Source organism: Mobula birostris, chromosome 4, assembly GCF_030028105.1.
Source record: "Mobula birostris isolate sMobBir1 chromosome 4, sMobBir1.hap1, whole genome shotgun sequence".
Classification (NCBI taxonomy): domain Eukaryota; kingdom Metazoa; phylum Chordata; class Chondrichthyes; order Myliobatiformes; family Myliobatidae; genus Mobula; species Mobula birostris.
Window position 1 is genome coordinate 206,125,810 of NC_092373.1, and position 21,344 is coordinate 206,147,153.

The 21,344-nt window shown below is 44.6% G+C and overlaps 1 protein-coding gene across 2 annotated transcripts in view; it reads right to left on the minus strand.

The window, feature by feature from the left end:
* The window catches only part of wdr54 (WD repeat domain 54), a 68,474-nt gene that overhangs the window by 20,427 nt on the left and 26,703 nt on the right, over positions 1-21,344 (minus strand). For both annotated transcript variants that reach the window (XM_072256827.1, XM_072256828.1), the window contains exons 5-6: positions 16,197-16,263; positions 14,830-14,883 (exon numbers count right to left, since the gene is read on the minus strand). In XM_072256827.1, the coding sequence (XP_072112928.1) occupies positions 14,830-14,883; positions 16,197-16,263 (121 nt within the window). The remainder of the gene's footprint in view (positions 1-14,829; positions 14,884-16,196; positions 16,264-21,344) is intronic.

Sequence of the window (21,344 nt, forward strand, 5' to 3'; positions counted from 1 at the left end):
AGTGCTCCTCATACATTCACCCCTTTATTCCTGGAATCATCCTTGTGAACCTCCTCTGGACTCTCCCCAATGACAACACATCTTTTCTGAGATATGGGGCCCAAAACCATTGACAATACTCGAAGTACGGCCTGACTGGTGTCTTATAGAGGCTCAGCATTATCTCCTTGTTTTTATATTCTACTCCCCTTGAAATAAATACCAACATTGCATTTGCCTTCCTTACCATAGACTCAACTTGTAAATTAACCATCTGGGTCTTGCACAAGGACTCCTAAGTCCCCCTGCACCTCTGATGTTTGAACCTTCTCCCCATTTAGATGATAGTTCGTACTATTGTTCCTTTTTACCAAAATGCATTACTTAACTTTACTTTATTGTCACCAAACAATTGATACTAGAGCATACAATCATCACAGCGATACTTAATTCTGTGCTTCGCGCTCCCTGGATTACAAATCGATAGTAAATATTAACAATTTAAATTATAAATCATAAATAGAAAATAGAAAAGGGAAAGTAAGGTAGTGCAAAAAAAAACCGAGAGGCAGGTCTGGATATTTGGAGGGTACGGCCCAGATCTGGGTCAGGATCCATTCAGCAGTCTTATCACAGTTGGAAAGAAGCTGTTCCCAAATCTAGCCGTACGAGTCTTCAAGCTCCTGAGTCTTCTCCCGGAGGGAAGAAGGACGAAATGTGTATCGGCTGGGTGGGTCGTGTCCTTGATTATCCTAGCAGCACTGTTCCGACAGCGTGCGGTGTAAAGTGAGTCCAAGGACGGAAGATTGGTTTGTGTGATGTGCTGCGCCATGTCCACGATCTTCTGCAGCTTCTTTCGGTCTTGGACAGGACAACTTCCATACCAGATTGTGATGCACCCTAGAAGAATGCTTTCTACGGTGCATCTATAAAAATTAGTGAGGGTTTTAGGGGCCAGGCCAAATTTCTTTACCTTTCTCAGGAAGTTAAGGCGCTGGGGGCCTTCTTGGCAGTGAACTCCGCTTGGTTGGACCAAGTCAGGTCATTTGTGATATTGACCCCGAGGAGCTTAAAGCTTTTGACCTGTTCTACTTGCGCACCACTGATGTAAATTGGGTCGTGCGGTCCGCTACTCCTTCCTTTTTGCCCATTCTTGCAATTTGTCTAAGTCCTGCTGCAATCCCATTGCTTCCTCAGCACGACCTATCCCTCCACCTATCTTTGTATCCTTCACAAACTTTGCCACAAAGCCATCAATTCCATTTTCCAAATCATTGGCAAACAATGTTTAAAGTAGTGGTCCCAATACTGACTCCTGAGGAACACCACTAGTCACTGGCAGCCAAACAGAAAAGGCCCCCTTTATTCCCACTCACTGCCTCCTGCCTGTCAGCCATCCCTCTATCCACACCAGTACCTTTCCTGTAACACCACAGGATTTTATTTTGTTAAGCAGCCTCCTGTATGGCACCTTATCAAATGCCTTCTGAAAATCCATGTAAATGACATCCACTGCCTCTCCTTTGTCCACCCTGCTTGTAACTTCCACGAAGAACTCTGACAGATTTGTCAGCCAAGATTTCCTTTTACAGAAACCATGCTGACTTTGCCTTATTTTATCATTATTCTCCAAGTACCCCGAAACCTCATCCTTAGTAATAGATTCCAACACTTTCCCAACCACTGAGGTTAGGCTAATTGGCCTATAATTTCCTTTCAATTGCCTTCCTCCATTCTTAAAGAACGGAGTGACATTTGCAATCTTCTAGTCCTCCAGGACCATGCCAGAAATAAGTGTGTTCTTGAAAGGTCATGACCAATGCATCCGTTATCTCTTCAGTAACCTCTCTCAGGACTCTGGGATGTAGTCCATCTTGTCCAGTGATTTATCCACCTAAAATCTTTCCATTTGCCTGGCACCTTTTTCTTTGTAACAGCAATGGCTCTCTCTCCTGCTCCCTGACACTCTCGGACTTCTGGCACACTGCTGGTGACGTCCACAGTGAAGACATGCAAAGTACCCACTAAGTTCATCTGCCATTTAGTTCACCTCCCTTTTACTCTTTATATAACTGGAAAAACTTCTGGTATCCTGTTTTATATTATTGGCTAGTTTGCCCTCATATTTAATCTTTTCTCTTGTGTTGGGCACGTGGCCAAGTGGTTAAGGCGTTCGTCTAGTTACCTCAAGGTCACTAGTTCGAGCCTCAGCTGTGGTAGCCTGTTTGTGCCCTTGAGCAAGGCACTTAATCACACATCGCTCTAGTCTGTGCGAGGAGTGGCGCCCCACACAGACTTCCAATCTGCGCCTTGTAAGGCATGAAAATGCCCGACACAGGCCTCTCATGGTCTGAGTCAAAGTTCCTTCTCCTCCTCCTCCTCTTGTTATAGTTTTTTTAGTTGCCTTTTGTTGGATTTTAAAAATTTCCCAATCATCCAACTTCCCACTCACTTTTGCTACCTTATATGCCCTTTCCTTGGCTTTTATATAGTCCTTAACTTCCCTTGTCAGCCAAGGTTGCCTACCCCTGCCATTTGAGAACAACTTCTGTGGGACATATCCTGCACCTTGTGAACTATTCCCAGAAACTTCAGCCATCTCTGCTCTGCCATCAACCCCGCCAGTATCCCTCTCCAATCCACCTGGGCAAGCTCCTCTCTCATGCCTCTGTAATTCCCTTTATTCCATTGCAAAACTGATACGTGACTTAAGCTTCTCCCTCTCAAATTGCAGTAAGAATTCAGTCATATTCTGATCACTGCCTCCGAAGGGTTCTTTTAGATCTTGCTCCCTAATAAGACCTGAGTTATTACACAACACCTAATGTAAGATGGCCTTTCCCTGAGTTTGGCACAAACTGCTCTAGAAAGGCAACTTGTAGGCATTCAACAAATTCCCTCTCTTGTGATCCAACACCAACCTGATTTTCCCAATCCTTTTGCATATTGAAGTCCCCTTTTATAATTGTGCCATTACCCTTTTTACATACCTTTTCCAGCTCCTTTTGCAATCTCAACTTCATATCTTGTCTATTTGGAGGCCTATATATGATTCCCATAATAGTTTTTTCACCCTTGCAGTTTCAACCATAGAAAGGGTGCAGAGGAGATTTACAAGGATGTTGCCTGGATTGGAGAGCATGCCTTATGAAAACGAGTTGAGTGAACTCGGCCTTTTCTCCTTGGAGCGACGGAGGATGAGAGATGACCTGATAGAGGTGTACAAGATAATGAGAGGCATTGATCGTGTGGATAGTCGGAGGCTTTTTCCCAGGGCTGAAATGGTTGCCACAAGAGGACACAGGTTTAAGGTGCTGGGAAGCAGGTACAGAGGAGATGTCAGGGGTAAGTTTTTTACTCAGAGAGTGGTGAGTGAGTGGAATAGGCTGCCAGCAACGGTGGTGGAGGCGGATACGATAGGGTCTTTTAAGAGACTTATGGATAGGTACATGGAGCTTAGAAAAGTAGAGGGCTATGGGTAATCCTAGTAATTTCTAAGGTAGGGACATGTTTGGCACAACTTTGTGAGCCGAAGGGCCTGTATTGTGCTGTAGGTTTTCTGTGTTTCTGTTTTCTATGTTTCTAACTCCACCCACAAAGATTCAACATTCTCCGACGCTATGTCACCTCTTTCTGAAAATGTAATTCTATCTCTTACCAACAGAAACACACCACCGCCTACGCCTTGCGATACAAAGTATATCCTTTGATGTCAAGCTCCCAACTATGGCCTTCTTTCAAGCATGACTCAGTGATCATACCGACCAATCTCTAACTGCACTACCAGTTCACCAACTTTATTCTGAATGCTATGCACATTTAAAAACAACAGCTTCAGACCTGCAATCTTCACCCTTTTGAATTTTGCCTCTGTAGTATAATTTAACTTTGCTCTGTCTACATTTATACTCAATCATTGGCTTGTCCTTTCTTACATTCATGTTACATCTATCATCTACTTGTTAAGCTGTTGGCTCATACTGGTTTGCATCCCCTCACCATATTAGTTTAAATCACTCCCAACAGCTCTCGTTAACCTTCCAATAAGAATATTGGTCCCCTTCAGAGTCAAGTGGAACCCGTCTCTGTCATACAGGTCTTATCTGCCCCAGTTATCCAGAAATACGAAACCCTGCCCTCTGTTCCAATCCTTCACCCACATATTTACCTGCCACTTCACTCTATTCCTATCCTCACTGTAACTTGGCACAAGCCACAATCCCGAGATTACTACTCTTGACGTCCTGTTTCTCAGCATCCTTCCTAATTCCCTGTATTCTTTTTTCAGGACCTCCTCCCTTTTCTACCCATGTTGTTGGTACCAATATGTACCACGTCTTCTGGCTGCTCATCCTTCCCTGTTCAGGATATCGTGGACGCATTCAGAAACCTTGTGTACCCTAGCACCTGGGAAGCAAACTACCATCCGTGTTTCCTCTTCACGCCCATAGAATTGCCTACCTGTCCCCGACAATAAAGTCCTCTGTTACTGTTGTCACCCTTTTCAGTTCCCTGCCCTTCTGAGCTACAGGGCCAGACCCAGCAGCAGAGGCACAGCCACTCCTGCTTCACCCAGGTAGGGCGTCCCGTCCCCTCCAACAGTACTCAAAATGGAGTACTTACTGTTGAGGGGGATGGCCACAGGGGTGCTCTCCACTATCTGACATTCTCCCTTCCCTCTCCTGACAGTTATCTCCATTGTTCGAGATGCTGATTGTTGTGGGTTAGTAACTCTTTTTGTACCTCATGTTGTGAGTCTTGAGGCTCTTGCACCTTCTACTTGATGGCACCAGCAAGAAAAGAGCCGACGACTTGGCCTCCACAATCACCTGTTGCAGCAAATTCTTCAAATTTACTTAGAAATTGCTCATCTCTGTTCTAAATGGATGCCTCACTATTCTGGGGCTGTGTCCTCTGGTCTTAGACTCCCCCACCATAGGGAACATCATATCTACGTCAACTCTGTTGAGGCCTTTCAACATTCGAGAGTTTTCAAAGAGATCGCCATCATTCTTCTGAATTCTGGTAAATCTGGGCATAGGGCCATCAAACACTCCTCACATGATAAGGCTTTCAATCCTGGAATCATTTTTGTGAATCACCTTTGAACTCTCTCCAATGTCAGAACACCCTTTCTTAGATAAGGGAGCCTGAACTGTTCACAAAACTCCTTACATTGGCTCAACATTACTTCCTTGCATTTGTATTCTAGTCCTCTTGAAATGAATGCTAACATTGTATTTGCCTTTCTCTCCACCCACTCAATCTGCAAACTAACCTTTAGGGAATCCAGCACAAGGACTCCCAAGTCCTTCCGCACCTTCATTGTTTAAATTTTCTTGCCACTTAGAAAATAGTCTATGCTTTTATTTCTTCTTCCAAGGTGCATGACCACACACTTTCCGACACTCTACTCCAACTGCCACTTCTTTGCCCATTTTCCTAATCTGTCGAAGTCCCTCTGTAGCACCTCTGCTTCCTCAAAACTAGCTGGCCCTCCACTCATCTTCATATCATCTGCAAACAAGGCCACAAACCCATCAATTCCTTCACCCAAATCATTAACACATTATGTAAAAAGAGACAGTCCCAACACAGACACCTGTGGGAAATCACTAGTCACTGACAGCAAACCAGAAAAGGCTCCTTTTATTCCCACACTTTGCTTTCTGCCAATCAGCCAATGCTCCATCCATGCCAGTATCTTTCCTGGGCTCTTAACTTACGGTATCGGTAGACAGAATATCTCCAGAGATGGAGACAGGGAGATCAAGAAACGGGAGAGAAGTGTCTGAAATGATATTTCCTAGGAACAGATAGGATACCAAAAGTTTTTTCAAATACATAAAGAGTAAAAGAGAGGTGAGAGTGGATACTGGATCGGTAGAAAATTATGCTGGAGACACAATAATGGGGGAAAAAGAAATGCAGGAGGAACTTGTTAAGGTATTTTGCATCAGTCTTCATTATGGAAGACACTAGTAGTGTACCAAAATTCGAGTGTGTCATGGGGCAGAAGTGTTGTTGCTACTAATAAGGAGAAGGTGCTTGGGAAACTGAAAGGTCTGAAGGTGGATAAATCACTTGGACCAGATGGACTACACCCCAGGGTTCCAAAAAAAAATAGCTGAAGAGATTGTGGAGGCATCAGTAATCATCTTTCAAGAATTACTGGATTCTGGAATGATTCCTGAGGACTGGAAAACTGCAAATATCACTGCACTCTTCAAGAAAGGAAGGAGGCAGAAATAAGGAAACTATAGGTCAGTTAGCCTGACTTCAGCAGTTGGGAAAATTTTGAAGTCCATTATTAAGGATGAGGATTCGGGGTACTTATACCCCGAATGATAAAACAGGCCAAAGTCAGCATGGTTTCCTTAAGGAGAAAACTTGCTTGACAAATTTGTTGGAAGCTTTTGAGGAAACAAGAGAAAGAGTCAGATTATGTTGCTTACATGGATTTTGAGAAGGTCTTTGACAAAGTGCCCCACATGAAGCTGTTTAACAAAATAACAGCCCATGGTATTACAGTAAAGATAGAAGATTGGCTGACTGGTGGGAGACAAAGAATGGGAATAAAGGGAGCCTTTTCTGGTTGGCTGCCAGTGACTAATGGTGTTCTGCAGGGGTCAGAGTTGGGACTGCTTCTCTTCCTATTATATACGAATGATTTGGATGACGGAATTGATAGTTTTGTGGTCAAGTTTACGGACAATACAAAGATAGGTAGTGGGGCAAGTAGTGTTGAGGAAGCAGAGAGTTAGCAGAAAATCTTAGACCAATTGGGAGAAAAGTCAAAGATATGACAAGTGGAATATAGTGTAGGGAAGTGCATGGTAATGCACTTTGGTAGAAGGAATAAAGGGATAGACTATTTTCTAAATGGGGGGAGGTACAAAGGGACATGGGAATCCTTGTGCAGGATTCCTTAAGGGTTAACTTGCAGGCAAATGTAATGTTAACACTCCTTTCAAGTGAACTAGAATTCCCATAGCCCTGGGCCTCTGTACCTCACTCTGCAATTGGATCCTCGACTTCCTAACCAGAAGACCACAATCTGTGCAGATTTGTGATTGTATCTCCTCCTTGCTGGCAATCAACACTGACACACCTCAGGGGTGTGTGTTTAGCCCACTGCTCTACTCTCTCTATACCCATGACTGTATAGCTAGGTATAGCTCAAATATTATCTATAAATTTACTAATAGTACACTGTAGTACTATTGTTGGTAGAATCTCAAATGGTAATGAGTAGGCATACAGGAGTGAGATACACTAGTTAGCTGAGTGGTGCTGCAGCAACAACCTTGCACTTAATGTCAGTCAGATGAAAGAGCTGATTGTGTACCTCAGGAAGGGCAAGACATTGGAACACAACCAATCCACAGAGGGATCAGGTGGAGACAGAGCAATTTCAAGCTCTTGGATGTCAAGATCTCTGAGGATCTAACCTGGTCCCTAAATATTGATGCAGCTATAAAGAAGGCAAGACAGCAGCTAGATTTCATTAAGAGTTTGAAGAGTTTTGGTTTGTTAACTAAAACTTCTATAGCTGTACCGTGAAGAGCATTCTGACAGGCTGAATTACTGTCTGGTGTGGCGGGGGTGGGGGGTGGAATTACTGCATAGGTCCATAAGATGCTGCAGAAAGTTGTCAAATTAGTCAGTTCCATCTTGGTACTAGCCTCCATAGTATCCAATATATCTTCAAGGAGTGATGCCTCCGAAAAGCTACATTAAAAATATAGAGACATAGAAACATAGAAACCTACAATGTTGTGCCGACTATGTACTCTAGAAACTGCCTAGAATTTCCCTACCGCATAGCCCTCTATTCTTCTAAGCTCCAAGTACAATTGACGAGTCTCTTAAAAGACCCTATTGTATCTGCCTCTACCACCATCACTGGCAGTGCAGTCCATGCACCCACCACTCTCTGTGTGAAAAACTCACCTCTGACATCCCCCTTTTATCTCCTTCCAAGCACCTTACAACTATGCCCCCTCATGTTAGCCATTTCAGCCCTGGGAAAAAGCCTCTGGCTATCCACACGATCAATGCCCCTCATCATCTTATACAAGTCACCTCTCATCCTCTGTTGCTCCAGGGAGAAAAGGCCAAATTCACTCAAGCTATTCTTATAAGGCATGCTCTCCAATCCAGGCAAAATCCTTGTAAACCTCTGCATTCTCTCGATGGTATCCACAACCCTCCTGTAATGAGGTGACCAAAACTGAACATAGTACTCCAAGCAGAGTCTAAGATCTTACATATCTGTAACATTACCTCTCGGCTCTTGAACTCAATCCCACAGTTGATGAAGGCCAACATACCATACGCCTTCTTAACAACACTGTCAACCTGCCCAGCAGATTTGAGTGTTCTGTGGACTTGGACCCAAGGTCTCGCTGATCCTCCACACTGCCAAGAGTCTCACCATTAATATTATATTCCGTCTTCAAATTTGACCTACCAAAATGAATCACTTCACACTTATCTGAGTTGAACTCCATCTGCCACTTCTCAGCCCAGTTCTACATCCTATCGATGTCCCACTGTTACCTCTGACAACCCAGACTATCCACAACACCTCCAACCTTTGTGTCATTAGCAAACTTACTAACCCACCCTTCTACTTCCTCATCCATCCAGGTTATTTATAAAAATTACAAAGAGGAGTCGTCCCAGAGCAGATCCCTGCAGAACACCACTGGTCACCATCCTCCACTATGCAGAATACGAACCATCTACAACCACACTTTGCCTTCTGTGGGCAAGCCAATTCTGGATCCATAAAGCAAGGTCCCCTTGGAACCCATGCCTCATTACTTTCTGAATGAGCCTTGCATGGGGAACCTTATTAAATGCCTTACTGAAATTCATATACACTATATCCACTGTTCTACCTCCATCAATGTGTTTTGTTACATCCTCAAAGAATCCAATCAGACTTGTAAGGCACGACCTGCCCTTGACAAAGTCATGCTGACTATCTCTAATCACATTATGTCTCTCCAAATGCTCATAAATCCTGCCTCTCAGGATCTTCTCCAACAACTTGCTCACCACTGAGGTAAGACTCACTGGTCTATAATTTCCTGGGCTATCTCTACTCCCTTTCTTGAACAAGGGAAATATGTTTGCAACCTTCCAATCCTCCAGTACTTCTCCCGTCCTCATTGATGATGCAAAGATCAATGCCAAAGACTCAGCAATCCCCTCCCTTGCTTCTCACAGTTCCCCGGGGTATATCTTGTCCGGTCCCGGCACCTTATCTAACTTAATACCATTCAGAAGTTCCAGCACATCCTCTTTCTTAATGTCTATACACTCAAGCATTTCAGTCCGTTGTAAGTCATCCCCACAATTGCCAAAGTCCTTTTCACTGGTGAATACTGAGGCAAAGTATTCATTAAGTACCTCTGCTACCACCATGCATGTTTCCACTATTGCACCTTAGAGGTCCTATTTTCATACGGTTCATCCTCTTGCTCTTCACATACTTGTAGAATGCTTTGGGGATTTTTCCTTAATCCTGCTCACCAGGCCTCCTCATAGCCCCTTCTAGCTCCCCTATTTCCTCCAGCTGCTCACCCTCCCATTCAAGGATATTCTGCAACTGCTCAGAGACATTCTGGGTCCTAACATGCAAGAGGTAACACACTATCCTGGCGTTTCTTTTGTTGCCACAGGATCTCCTATCTGTCCCCATAACTATCAAGTCTCCTATTACTATTGCTCCACCTGACTTCGCCCAACCTTTCTGCTGAGGCTCAGATGCAACCACAGTGCTACTGGTCTGGATGCAGCTGCCTCGCCCAGATAGGTCACCTCACCCCCCGCCCCCCCACAGCAATATCCAAGGGGGTTAACCAGTTACTGAGGGGAATGGCCACAGGGGGACCCTGTACTGACTTCTTTTTCCCTTTACCTCTCTCGGTGTTCACCCATCTACTCCCCGAATTCTGCACTCTGGGTGTAGCCACCTGCTCAAAAGTCGTATCTATCAAATGCTCTGCCTCCAGGATGATCCGAAGTTCACCCAACTTCAGGTCCAGCTCCTTAATGCGGTCTTTCAGGAGCTGGAGTTGTCTGCACTTCCCACAGGTGTAGTCATCAGGGAGACTATCAGGTTCCATGAATTCCCACATCCTACAGGAGGAACGTTCCACTGCCATGTCTGCCATCCTGCCTTCACTGTACAACAGACAACCAAGACCAAAACCTGCTTCTTTGGCCTCAGCCTCATCGAAGCCTCTTGAGTTAAAGCCTGATGCTCCTCGTCTCACTGCTGGACTACTCCCAACAATGGCACACCAACGGCCCTTCTGTACTTTATTTAATTCACAGTGCTCAGCTTCCAACACTGTTTTGACCTCCCAAACACCCACAAAGCTCTCCTTTTATAACAAGCTTCGCCGACCTGCAAGTAACCTCTTCAAAGTGCTCTGCTCCTGGCGCTGCTTGGACCTCCATTATTAAGGACCTCCATCACCCAGGACATACCCTCTTCTCACTGCTGCCATCAGGAAGGAGGTACAGAAGCCTGAAGGCACACACTCACTGATTCAGGAAGAGCTTCTTCCCCTCTGCCACACAATTCTCAAATGGTCATTGAACATATGAACACTACCTCACTTTTTTAAAAATATATATTATTTCTATTTTTGCACTGTTTTAATTTATTCAATATATATTTATATACTTACTGTCAGATCACTGGCAGGTGGTAAGAATCACCTCCACCCCTCTGACTCTCAACACAGGAGCCCCTCAAGGCTGTGTACTAAGTCCACTCCTTTACTCCCTGTACACCCACAGCTCTAATCTGTTAATTAAATTTGCTGATGACACTACATTGATTGGCCTAATCTCAAGAAAACAACCTCTCCCTCAATGTCACAAAAACAAAGGAGCTGGTTGTGGATTACAGGGGAAATGGAGACAGGCTAACCCCTACTGATATCAATGGATCTGGGGTTGAGAGGGTAAACAGCTTTAAGTTCCTTGTCATCCACATCATCAAGGACCTCATGTGGTCTGTACACACCAGCTGTGTGGTGAAAAAGGCACAACAGCGCTTCTTTCACCTCAGACAGTTGAGCAAGTTTGGTACGGGCCCCCAAATCGTAAGAACTTTCCACAGGGGCACAATTGAGAGTCTCCTGACTGGCCGCATCACTGCCAGGTATGGGAACTGTATTTCACTCAATCGCAGGACTCTGCAGAGAGTGGTGCGGACAGCTCAGCACATCTGCAGTTGTGAACATCCCACTATTCAGGACATTTACAAAGACAGGTGTGAGAAGAGGGCCCGAACGATCATTGGGGACCCGAGTCACCCCAACCACAAACTGTTCCAGTTGCTACCATCCAGGAAACAGTACTGCAGCATAAAAGCCAGGACCAACAGGCTCGGGACAGCTTCTTCCACCAGGCCACCAGACTGATTAACACGCTGATTTGAGTGTATTTCTATGTTACATTGACTGTTCCATTTATTATAAATTACTATGATTGCACATTGCACATCTAGACAGAGATGTAACAAAGATTTTTACTCATGTATGTGAAGGATGTAAGAAATAAAGCCAATTCAATTCAATACTGTAACCAATTTATTAAATTATTAATATATTTTTCCTTTTTATATTATCATGAATTTTATTGTAGTGCTGCTGCTAAATTAACAAATTTCATGACACATGCCAGTGATAATAAGCCTGATTCTCATAAAAGCAAGGATGTAATGGTGAGGTTTTATAAGGCTGCACGGCGTATTGTGAGCGTTTTCGGGCCTTTATCTGAGAAAATATGTGTTTGATTTGGAGAGGATCCAGAGAATGGTCCTGGGTATGAAAAGTTTAATGAAAGAGGAGCATTTGATTGCTCTGGGCCTGTACCTGCTGGAGTTTAGAAGAATGAGGGAAGGATCTCATTGAAGCCTATTGAATATTGACAGGTCCAGACAGAGTGGATATGGGGTGGACGTTTCCTATAGTGGGTGAGTCTGGGACCAAAGGCACAGCCTCAGATTAGAGGTGTGTCCATTTGAAATAGATATAAGGGGGAATTCCTTTCGTCAGAGGGTAGTTAATCTGGAATTCATTGCCATGGGTGGCTGTGGAGCCAAATGATTAAGTATTTTTAAAGAGGACGTTGATTGGTTCTTGATAGGTCAAATCATGAAATATATTTAAAGTGGAGGTTGATAGGGCGTCCAAGGTTATGGGGAGAAGGCCGGCGTATGGGGTTGAGAGGGATAGTAATTCAGCCATGATGCATCAGTGGAGCAGACTCAATGAGCCGAATGAACTAATTCTGCTCCTTTGTCTTATGGTCTAACCCCAATTGTTTGGAGTTGAACTATGTTGTCACTGATAGCTGGAGGCCCAGAGTAACATCAGGGTCAGCAGACTGTCATCAACTGGCAGAGATGACACAAGCAGTGCTTAGTCGGGAGACTGAGACAGAGATGACAACTACCATGCCATGTGGGACAACAGAACAGAAACAGGTCTCTCAGTTGAGTGGTGCCCATCAACAACTAGCAGAGTTCAACCCACAGACAATGAGTGTCAAACATTAAGAATATGGTGGGATATGTGTATTTCAGATACAGATAGCAGTTACATCAATTTGGTTTCAATGAGATTGAGAGGGTTAACAAATTAGCCATGATGGAGATTGCTATGGACGAGTCTAGTTCCTCAGGTTAGCTTTATAAGAATTGAGTTGGCACAGTAGCATAGCAGTTAGTGTAACACTATTACAGCACCATCAACTCAGGTTCAATTCCTGCTGCTCTGAGTATGGAGTTTGTACCTTCTCTCCGTGACTTTCCTCCATGTGCTCTGGTTTCCTCCCACCTTCCAAAGATGTATGGGTTAGTAGGTTAACTAGCCACATGGTGTAATTGGGTGCCACGGGCTAGTTGGGCTGCAAGTGTCTGTTACTGTGCTGTGTTTCTAAATAAAATGGATCAATAAAAGAATAGACCAACAGAGGGAGAAGTGCTGTCAATCCTGCCCAGAACAGATTACGCCTCTCTCTGCAGCTGGATCTTCGACTTTTCGACCAACACACTGACATCAGCAAGGATAAGCAGCAACACCTCCACCACAGTTATCCTCAACACTGGCACTCCACGGGGCTGTGTCCGCAACCCCTACTCTCCCCCTACACACTCGTGACTGCAAGGCCAGGTTCTGCTCTAACTCCACCTATAAGTTTGCAGATGATATCACTGTAGTGGGAATGAGTTGGAGTACATATAGGAGATTGAGAGCTTAGAAACAACGTGTTATAACAACCTTAATCAATGTCAGCAAACAAAAGTCAGTGACTTCAGAAAGGGGAGAGTGGGGTGGTTAGTGGTGCACATGCTCCTGGTGCTCAGATCTGTAGAGGATTGAGAGTTTTAAATTCCTAGGAGTAAACATCACCGTCCTGAAGAAGGATCTCAGACCGAAACATCAACTGTTTCTTCATTTGCATAGATGCTGCCTGGCCTAATGAATTCCTCCTTCATTTTGTGGGTGTTTTGCTTTGGATTTCTAGGATCTGCAGAATTTTTTTGTGTTTATCATCACCAATAGCCTGTCCTGATCTGACCACATAGGCAGCATGCCAAGAAAGCTCACCAGCGCCTCTATATCCTCTTGGCTTGGTACAGAAACCGCTTTACCCGTGACTGCAGAGGGTTATAGACACAGCTCAGCACATCTAAGAAACCAGCCTCCCCTCCATGGACTCTGCATAATGGCTTAGTACAGAAACCCCCTTGCCCAGGACTGCTAGAAATTGCAGAAGGCTAATGACATAGCTTGAAACATCACAGAAACCAGCTTCCCCTCCATGGACTCCGTCTAAACTTCTTGCTGCCTCAGTAAAACAGCCAACATAATCAAGTACTCTGACCCACCCCAGACATTCTCTCTTCTTTCCCGAACCTCCACACTTCCAGAGTTGGAAACATGTTCCACCAGCCTCAAGAAGAGCCTCTTATAAGGCTACTGAACGGTCCTCCAGTCTAAGGTAGACTTCTGACTTCCCTATCTACCTTGCACCTTATTGTTTGCCTGCACTGCACTTTCTCTGTAACTGTACCACTTTATTCTGCATTCTGTTACTGCTTTTCCCTTGTGCTACCTTGATGTATGGATGTGATGAAATGATCTGTCTGGATGGTGTACAGAATAAAATGTTTTTCACTGTACCTCTATACATGTGACAATAACAATGCAATTTACGTATGAACAGAGACAGGAACCCTTGTCAAAAGTGTACTCTAGTGCCATTGCTACAATACATTAGAAAAACTGTTAAGACAATCAGAACACAAGCCATTGGCAGAATTAGGCCATTTGGTCCATCGACTCTGCTCCACCACTCCATCATGGTTGATTTATTATCTTCTACAGAAACAGGAAGTGAAAAATAAAAGACAAGGATTGTAAGACATGAGAGCAGAGTTAGGCCATTTGGCCCATTGAGTCTGCTCATCATGGCTGATCCATTTCTCTCTAATAAAGGACTTGGGGCAGGGAATAATTTCACAGATGACAGAGGTAGGACAGCAATAAAACGCATTACTAGAAACAGCAACTGAGCAGAGACACTGTGCTTTAAACATTGTTTTGGAGAAACATTGTCTCATTTCTGTATACTTTATATAGTTATATATGTTCTATACATGTAAATAGTTAAATGACAATAAGCTCGACTTGATGTCACTAAAAAGAACGGGTGGATAGGTGGGTGAAGAAAGAGTGACTATAAGGATTAGCGTGCGTGTAGCATGAATAGGACAAGCTGAATGTTCTGTGTAATGCAGAGAGCAGTACATACCCACACAGATGTAGTTACTCCTCGTTGCTGCAATACCCCGGGCAAAAACAGCATCTGTTGACATTGGGGAAGAAAGGAATTTGCCATTAGAACATCGAGGACATTGCCCCTTGTCTCCGCGTAAACAGTGTGAATGCAAAAGGCATCCCATTCCGACCCCTACAACAGAACTACCCCCATCTGCTGAATGAGAACATGGACAATTTGAAAGGTGGAAGAAAGCTTGCAGTTCAAGGGTGACAAACATAAAATGCTGGAGGAATTCAGCAGGTCAGGCAGCTTCTATGGAGAGGAAAAAACAGTCGATGTGTTGGGTCAAGACCCTAGACCAGGACGGAACATTGCAGCTGAGCATTGTGGGTATACTAGGCTGGCGACACTTGCAGGCTGCCCCCAGCACACCCTTGGTGTGCTGGTTGTTAACGTACATACATGTGGCAAATTAATCTGAATCTGAACTCGCTGAATTCCTCCAGCATCTGCAAAATCTGTTTCTGACTTACAGTTTAAGAGGAAGTTATTGCCAAAATACGACCACTAGGCTTGAGTAGTTGTAATTGGCCAATTGCTGCTCGAAACGAAAGTAGCATTGGCACTCTGCCAGGTTTACATGATGTGGGTCTCGCCAGCAAAGCCAGCGACCACAGCCATGCCTTCAGCGCTCTCTCAGTGTGTGCTGAGCTTCCATCTTGACCCATTGCAAGCTTTCTCACAAAGATGAGTGGGCAAGTTCCTGAATGCAGTCTCAATGAGAATCAAGCAACGAGCTTTATTTTTATTTAGAGGCAGTACATTAACAAGCCCTTCTGGTCCAATGAACGCACACTGCCTAATTAGACCCAATTAACCTACTAACCTGTATGTTTTTGGAATGTGGGAGGAAACTGGAGCACCTGGTGGAAACCCACACAGTCATTAGGAGAATGTACAAACTCCTTACAAACAGCAGCAGAGATTGAACCCGGCCGTTGGTGCTGCTGTGCTGATAATACGTCGCAGTTAGAAATGAGTGTCGATGTAGGCTGAACTGTTCCCACAGCCCTTCCCCACACATCAGTCAGAGGGTCTCGTACACTCACCCACAGGACGCTGCTGTGGAAGGGTCCAGCAGGGAAGGTGGGTTAGAAATGAGTGTCGATGCAGGCTGAACTGTTCCCACAGCCCTTCCCCGGGCTCGTACACTCACTCACAGGACGCTGCTGTGGAAGGTGGGTCCACCCTCCCCTACAGAGACTGCTGTTGCCTGTTTATTTAATGTCGATTGCTCTCTTGATCGATGAGAGGGACAGTGAAGAGGAGTTCCATTGCCGTTCTCTAGAAACCCTGTCACTGCATCAGCGTACATTCTGAACAGCCCACGCTGTTACCTGTTTGTGCTTCTGGGGTATCCATTGCATGCCAGTAGACCATGATGGAGCCATCTGATTCATACATCTGGAAGGACAGGACACACACAGTCAGTGTACTGGCAACATCAACACACTCCTTTCAGTAAGTAACAGACTCTGGCTCCTCCATTCAATTTCTTTTTAAATTAACCACTTTACTGAAAGTGTCTGCAACTACCTCTCAAGAATTCAAGTTCAGTTTACTATCATTGAACCATACACATATATACCACCAAACAAAACAACATTCCTCCAGAACAAGGTGCACAGCACAATACGTATAACTCACACACAACACATAAAGTAATATTACCAGAAATAAATTAACAAATTAACAAAGGGCATTTATGATACAAGTTAAAAAGTAAACAGTATAATGCTACTGTACTGGTGCTTCATACGTGACACAGGGAAGTTCAGCAGTCTCACAGCCTGGGGGAAGAAGCTGTTTCCCATCCAAACAGCTTTTGTCATAATGCTACAGTACCCTTTGCCTGATGGTGGGGGGGGGTCAAAGAGATTGTTGGATGGTTGGGAGAAATCAGGGCCCTGTGTATGCAGCACATCTGTTAAACATCTCTGACAGGTGGAAGAGAAACCCTGATGATGCTCTCAATAGTCCTCACAATTCTTTGTAGGGATTTACAGTCAGATACCTTGCAATTTCTACACCAGAAGGTGAAGCAGCTGGTTAGGACACTCTCGATGGAGCTCCTGTAGAAATTGGCTAGAATGAGCCATGAAAAATACCTTCTGATACCAGAGGTCATGCACTTAAGGTGAGGGGTGTAATTTCAAAGGAGATGTGAGGGGCAGGTTTTCTATAAAAACACAGTGGTGGCTGGCTGGACTGCACTGCCTGGGGTGAGGGTAGAGACAGATACATTTGAGACTGAAGAAACATTTAGATAGGCACATGAATGTGAAGAAAATGGAAGGATATGGCTATTGAGAGGTACAGAAAGGGGTTTCTGCGGCAGCAGGCGGGGTTTAAGGATGGTGTGTTGCCTCCCTGGTGCCAGGATCCAGGATGTCACAGACCGATTGCAGGGCATCCTCAAAGGTGAAGGTGAACAGCCAGGAGTGGTGCTGCATGTCGGGACAAATGAATCCGGGAGGAAGACGAAAGAAATTCTGCAGCGTGACTTCAGAGAACTCAGAAGAAGGCTGAAAAGCAGGACCTCCAGGGCGGTTATCTCCAGTTTGCTTCCAGTTCCTTGTGCTGGTGAGGGCAGGAACAGGGAGGTAGGGAATCTGAATGTGTGGCTGAAGAGCCGGTGCGGGAGGCAGGGATTTAGATTCTTGGACCACTGGGATCTGTTTTGGGGTAAGGATGAATTGTACAGAAGGGACAGGTTGCATCTTAACAGACGGGGTACCAGCATTCTGGCAGGCAGGTTTGCCACTGCTACACGGGTGTGTTTAAACTAAGTAGTGGGGGGGAGGGGACAAACTGGAAACATAAGAATGGAGTTAAAGGGAAAGAGAGAATAAAAAAAGTTAAGAAAGACAACAGAATTAAAGGGGCAGAAAGCTCAGGAAGTGATCGGAGCATATGGCCAAGTGCAATAGGAATCGATGTGAAAGGTGAGGGGAGTAAAAGAATTACTTTAAATGGATTAAAAGTATTATATATGAATGCATGGAGTATAAGAAATAAAGTGGATGAGCTTGAGACTCAGTTGGAAACTGGCAAGTATGATGTTGTGGGAATAACAGAGACATGGCTGCAAGAGGACCAGGGCTGGGAAATGAATTCAGGAATATACAACCTATTGAAAGGACAGACAGGTTGGCAGAGAGGGTGGAGTAGCTCTGTTGGTGAGGAATGAAATTTTAGTCACTTGCGAGGGGTGACATAGAATCAGGAGATGTAGAGTCAGTATGGATAGAACTGAGAAATTGTAAGGGCAAAAAAGCCCTAATGGGAGTTATCTACAGGCCCCCAAACAGTAGCCTGGATATAAGGTGCAAGTTAAATCAAGAGTTAAAATTGGATGGTACTGGACCCCAAGAAAGGGAGTTTGTGGAATGCCTCAAGAGATGGATTCTTAGAGCAGCTTGTACTGGAGCCTAACAGGGAGAGGGTAATTCTGGATTTACTGTTGTGTAGTGAGCCAGATTTGATAAGGGAACTCGAAGTAAAGGAGCCATTAGGAGGTAGTGACCATAATATGATAAGTTTTAATCTACAATTTGAGAGGGAGAAGGGAAAATCAGAAGTGTCAGCATCGCAGTTGAACAAAGGGGACTATGGACCCATGAGGGAGGAGCTGGCCAAAGTTGACTGGAAAGATACCCTAGCAGGGATGACAGTGGAATAACAATGGCAGGTGTTTCTGGGAATAATACAGAAGGTGCAGGATCAGTTCATTCCAAAGAGGAAGAAAGATTCTAAGGGGAGTAAGGGGCGACCGTGGATGACAAGGGAAGTCAAGGGCAGTATAAAAATAAAAGAGAAGTAGTATAACATAGCAAGGATGAGCGGAAAGCCAGAGGATTGGGAGACCTTTAAGGAGCAACAGAAGATAACTAAAAAGGCAATACGGGGGGAAAAGATGAGGTACGGAGGTAAGCTAGTCAAGAATATAAAGGAGGATAGTAAAAGCTTCTTTAGGTATGTGAAGAGGAAAAAATTAGTTAAGACCAAAGTTGAGCCCTTGAAGACAGAAAAGGGTGAATTTATTATGGGGAACAAGGAAATGGCAGATGAGTTGAACGGGTACTTTGGATCTGTCTTTACTAGGGAAGACACAAACAATCTCCCAGTGGCCGGAAGACCTAGGGTAACGGAGGAACTGAAGGAGATTCACATTAGACAGAAAATGGTGTTGGACAGACTGATGGGACTGAAGGCTGATAAATCCCCAGGGCCTGCTGGTCTGCACCCCAGGGTACTTAAGGAGGTGGCTCTAGAAATCGTGGACGCATTGGTAATCATTTTCCAATGTTCTATAGATTCAGGATCAGTTCCTGTGGATTGGAGGGTGGCTAATGTTGTCCCTCTCTTCAAGAAGGGAGGAAGAGAGAAAACAAGGAATTATAGACCAGTTAGTCTGACATCAGTGGTGGAGAAGATGCTGGAGTCAATTATAAAAGATGAAATAGCGGCATATTTGGATAGCAGTAGCAGGATAGGTCCGAGATAGCATGGATTTACGAAGGGGAAATCATGCTTGACTAATCTTCTGGAATTTTTTGAGGATGTAACTATGGAAATGGACATGGGAAAGCCAGTGGATGTAGTGTACCTGGACTTTCAGAAAGCCTTTGATAAGGTCCCACATAGGGGGTTAGTGGGCAAAATTAGAGCACATGGTATTGGGGGTAGGGTACTGACATGGATCGTAAATTGGTTGGCAGACAGGAAACAAAGAGTAGGGATTAACGGGTCCTTCTCAGAATGGCAGGCGGTGACTAGTGGGGTACCGCAAGGCTCAGTGCTGGGACCGCAGCTATTTACAATATACATGAATGATTTAGATGAAGGGATTCAAAGTAACATTAGCAAATTTGCAGATGACACAAAGCTGGGTGACAGTGTGAAATGTGAGGAGGATGTTATGAGAATGCAGGGTGACTTGGACGGGTTGGGTGAGTGGGCAGATGCAGTTTAATGTGGATAAATGTGAGGTTATCCACTTTGGTGGCAAGAACAGGAAGGCAGATTACTATCTGAATGGTGTCAAGTTAGGAAAAGGGTAAGTACAACGAGATCTGGGTGTCCTTGTTCATCAGTCACTGAAAGTAAGATTACAGGTACAGCAGGCAGTGAAGAAAGCTAATGGCATGTTGGCCTTCATAACAAGGGGAGTTGAGTATCGGAGCAAAGAGGTCCTTCTGCAGTTGTACAAGTCCCTGGTGAGACCCCACCTGGAGTATTGTGTGCAGTTTTGGCCTCCAAATTTGAGGAAGGACATTCTTGCTATGGAGGGAGTGCAGCGTAGGTTCACTGGGTTAATTCCAGGGATGGCGGGAATGTCATATGTTTAAAGACTAGAGCGACTGGGCTTGTATACACTGGAATTCAGAAGGATGAGAGGGGATCTGATTGAAACATATAAGATTATTAAGGGATTGGACACGCTAGAGACAGGAAACATGGCCCCAATGTTGGGGGAGTCCAGAACCAGAGGCCACAGTTTAAGAATAAGGGGTAGGCCATTTAGAATGGAGTTAAGGAAAAACTTTTTCACACAGAGGGTTGTGGATCTGTGGAATGCTCTGTCTCAGAAGGCAGTGGAGGCCAATTCTCTGGATTCTTTCAAGAAAGAGTTAGACAGAGCTCTTAAAGATAGCGGAGTCAAGGGAGCAGGCAGGAACAGGGTATTGATTGTGGATCACAGTGAATGGCGATGCTGGCTTGAAGGGCCGAATGGCCTGCTCTCGCACCTATTGTCTATTGTGCAGGCAAAGTGTCCCAGATGTTCTAATGGCAAATTGCTTTCTTCCCCTTTGCCAGCAGTTTAGTAGGTGATCTGATTACGAATGTAATTGGTTGCACACAAGATTGTGGGTGAAAGGGCCTGTTCCTCTGCTGTAGTGGTCTACATTCTATATTCTATGTTATTGACAATTAAACATGCACAGATAGAGGCCGGGTACCTGCTCACCACATTCCGTCCCCACCTTCGTATCACATGTCCTGATGGAGTGGATGTGGAGAGGATGTTTCCTTTGGTGGGACATTCTCAGACAAGAAGACACAGTCACAGAATAGATGGTTATTCTTTTAGAATGGTGATGAGGAGGAATTTCTTTAGCTAGAAAGTAGTGAATCTGTAGAATTCTTTGCCACAGGCTGCAGTAGGGATCAAGTCTTTATGTATATTTAAGGCAGAGGTCAGGGCATGAAGGGATAAGGGGAGAAGGCAGGAGATCGGGGCTGAGAGGAAAACTGGTTCAGCCATGATGAGATGGCGGAACAGAGTCAGTGGGCTGAATGGCCTAGTTCTGATCCTATATCTTACGGTCTTTCTCAGCCCCTCCTCAACTACTCTCCTGTGTATATCTGTCCCACTGACATATCCCTGCACGTCAATCCTTCTGCAGATCACACCTCACTTCATTCACACATACACAATAGATCTAAATGATGCTGTTGTGAATGATGTGGTGTCGAAAAAA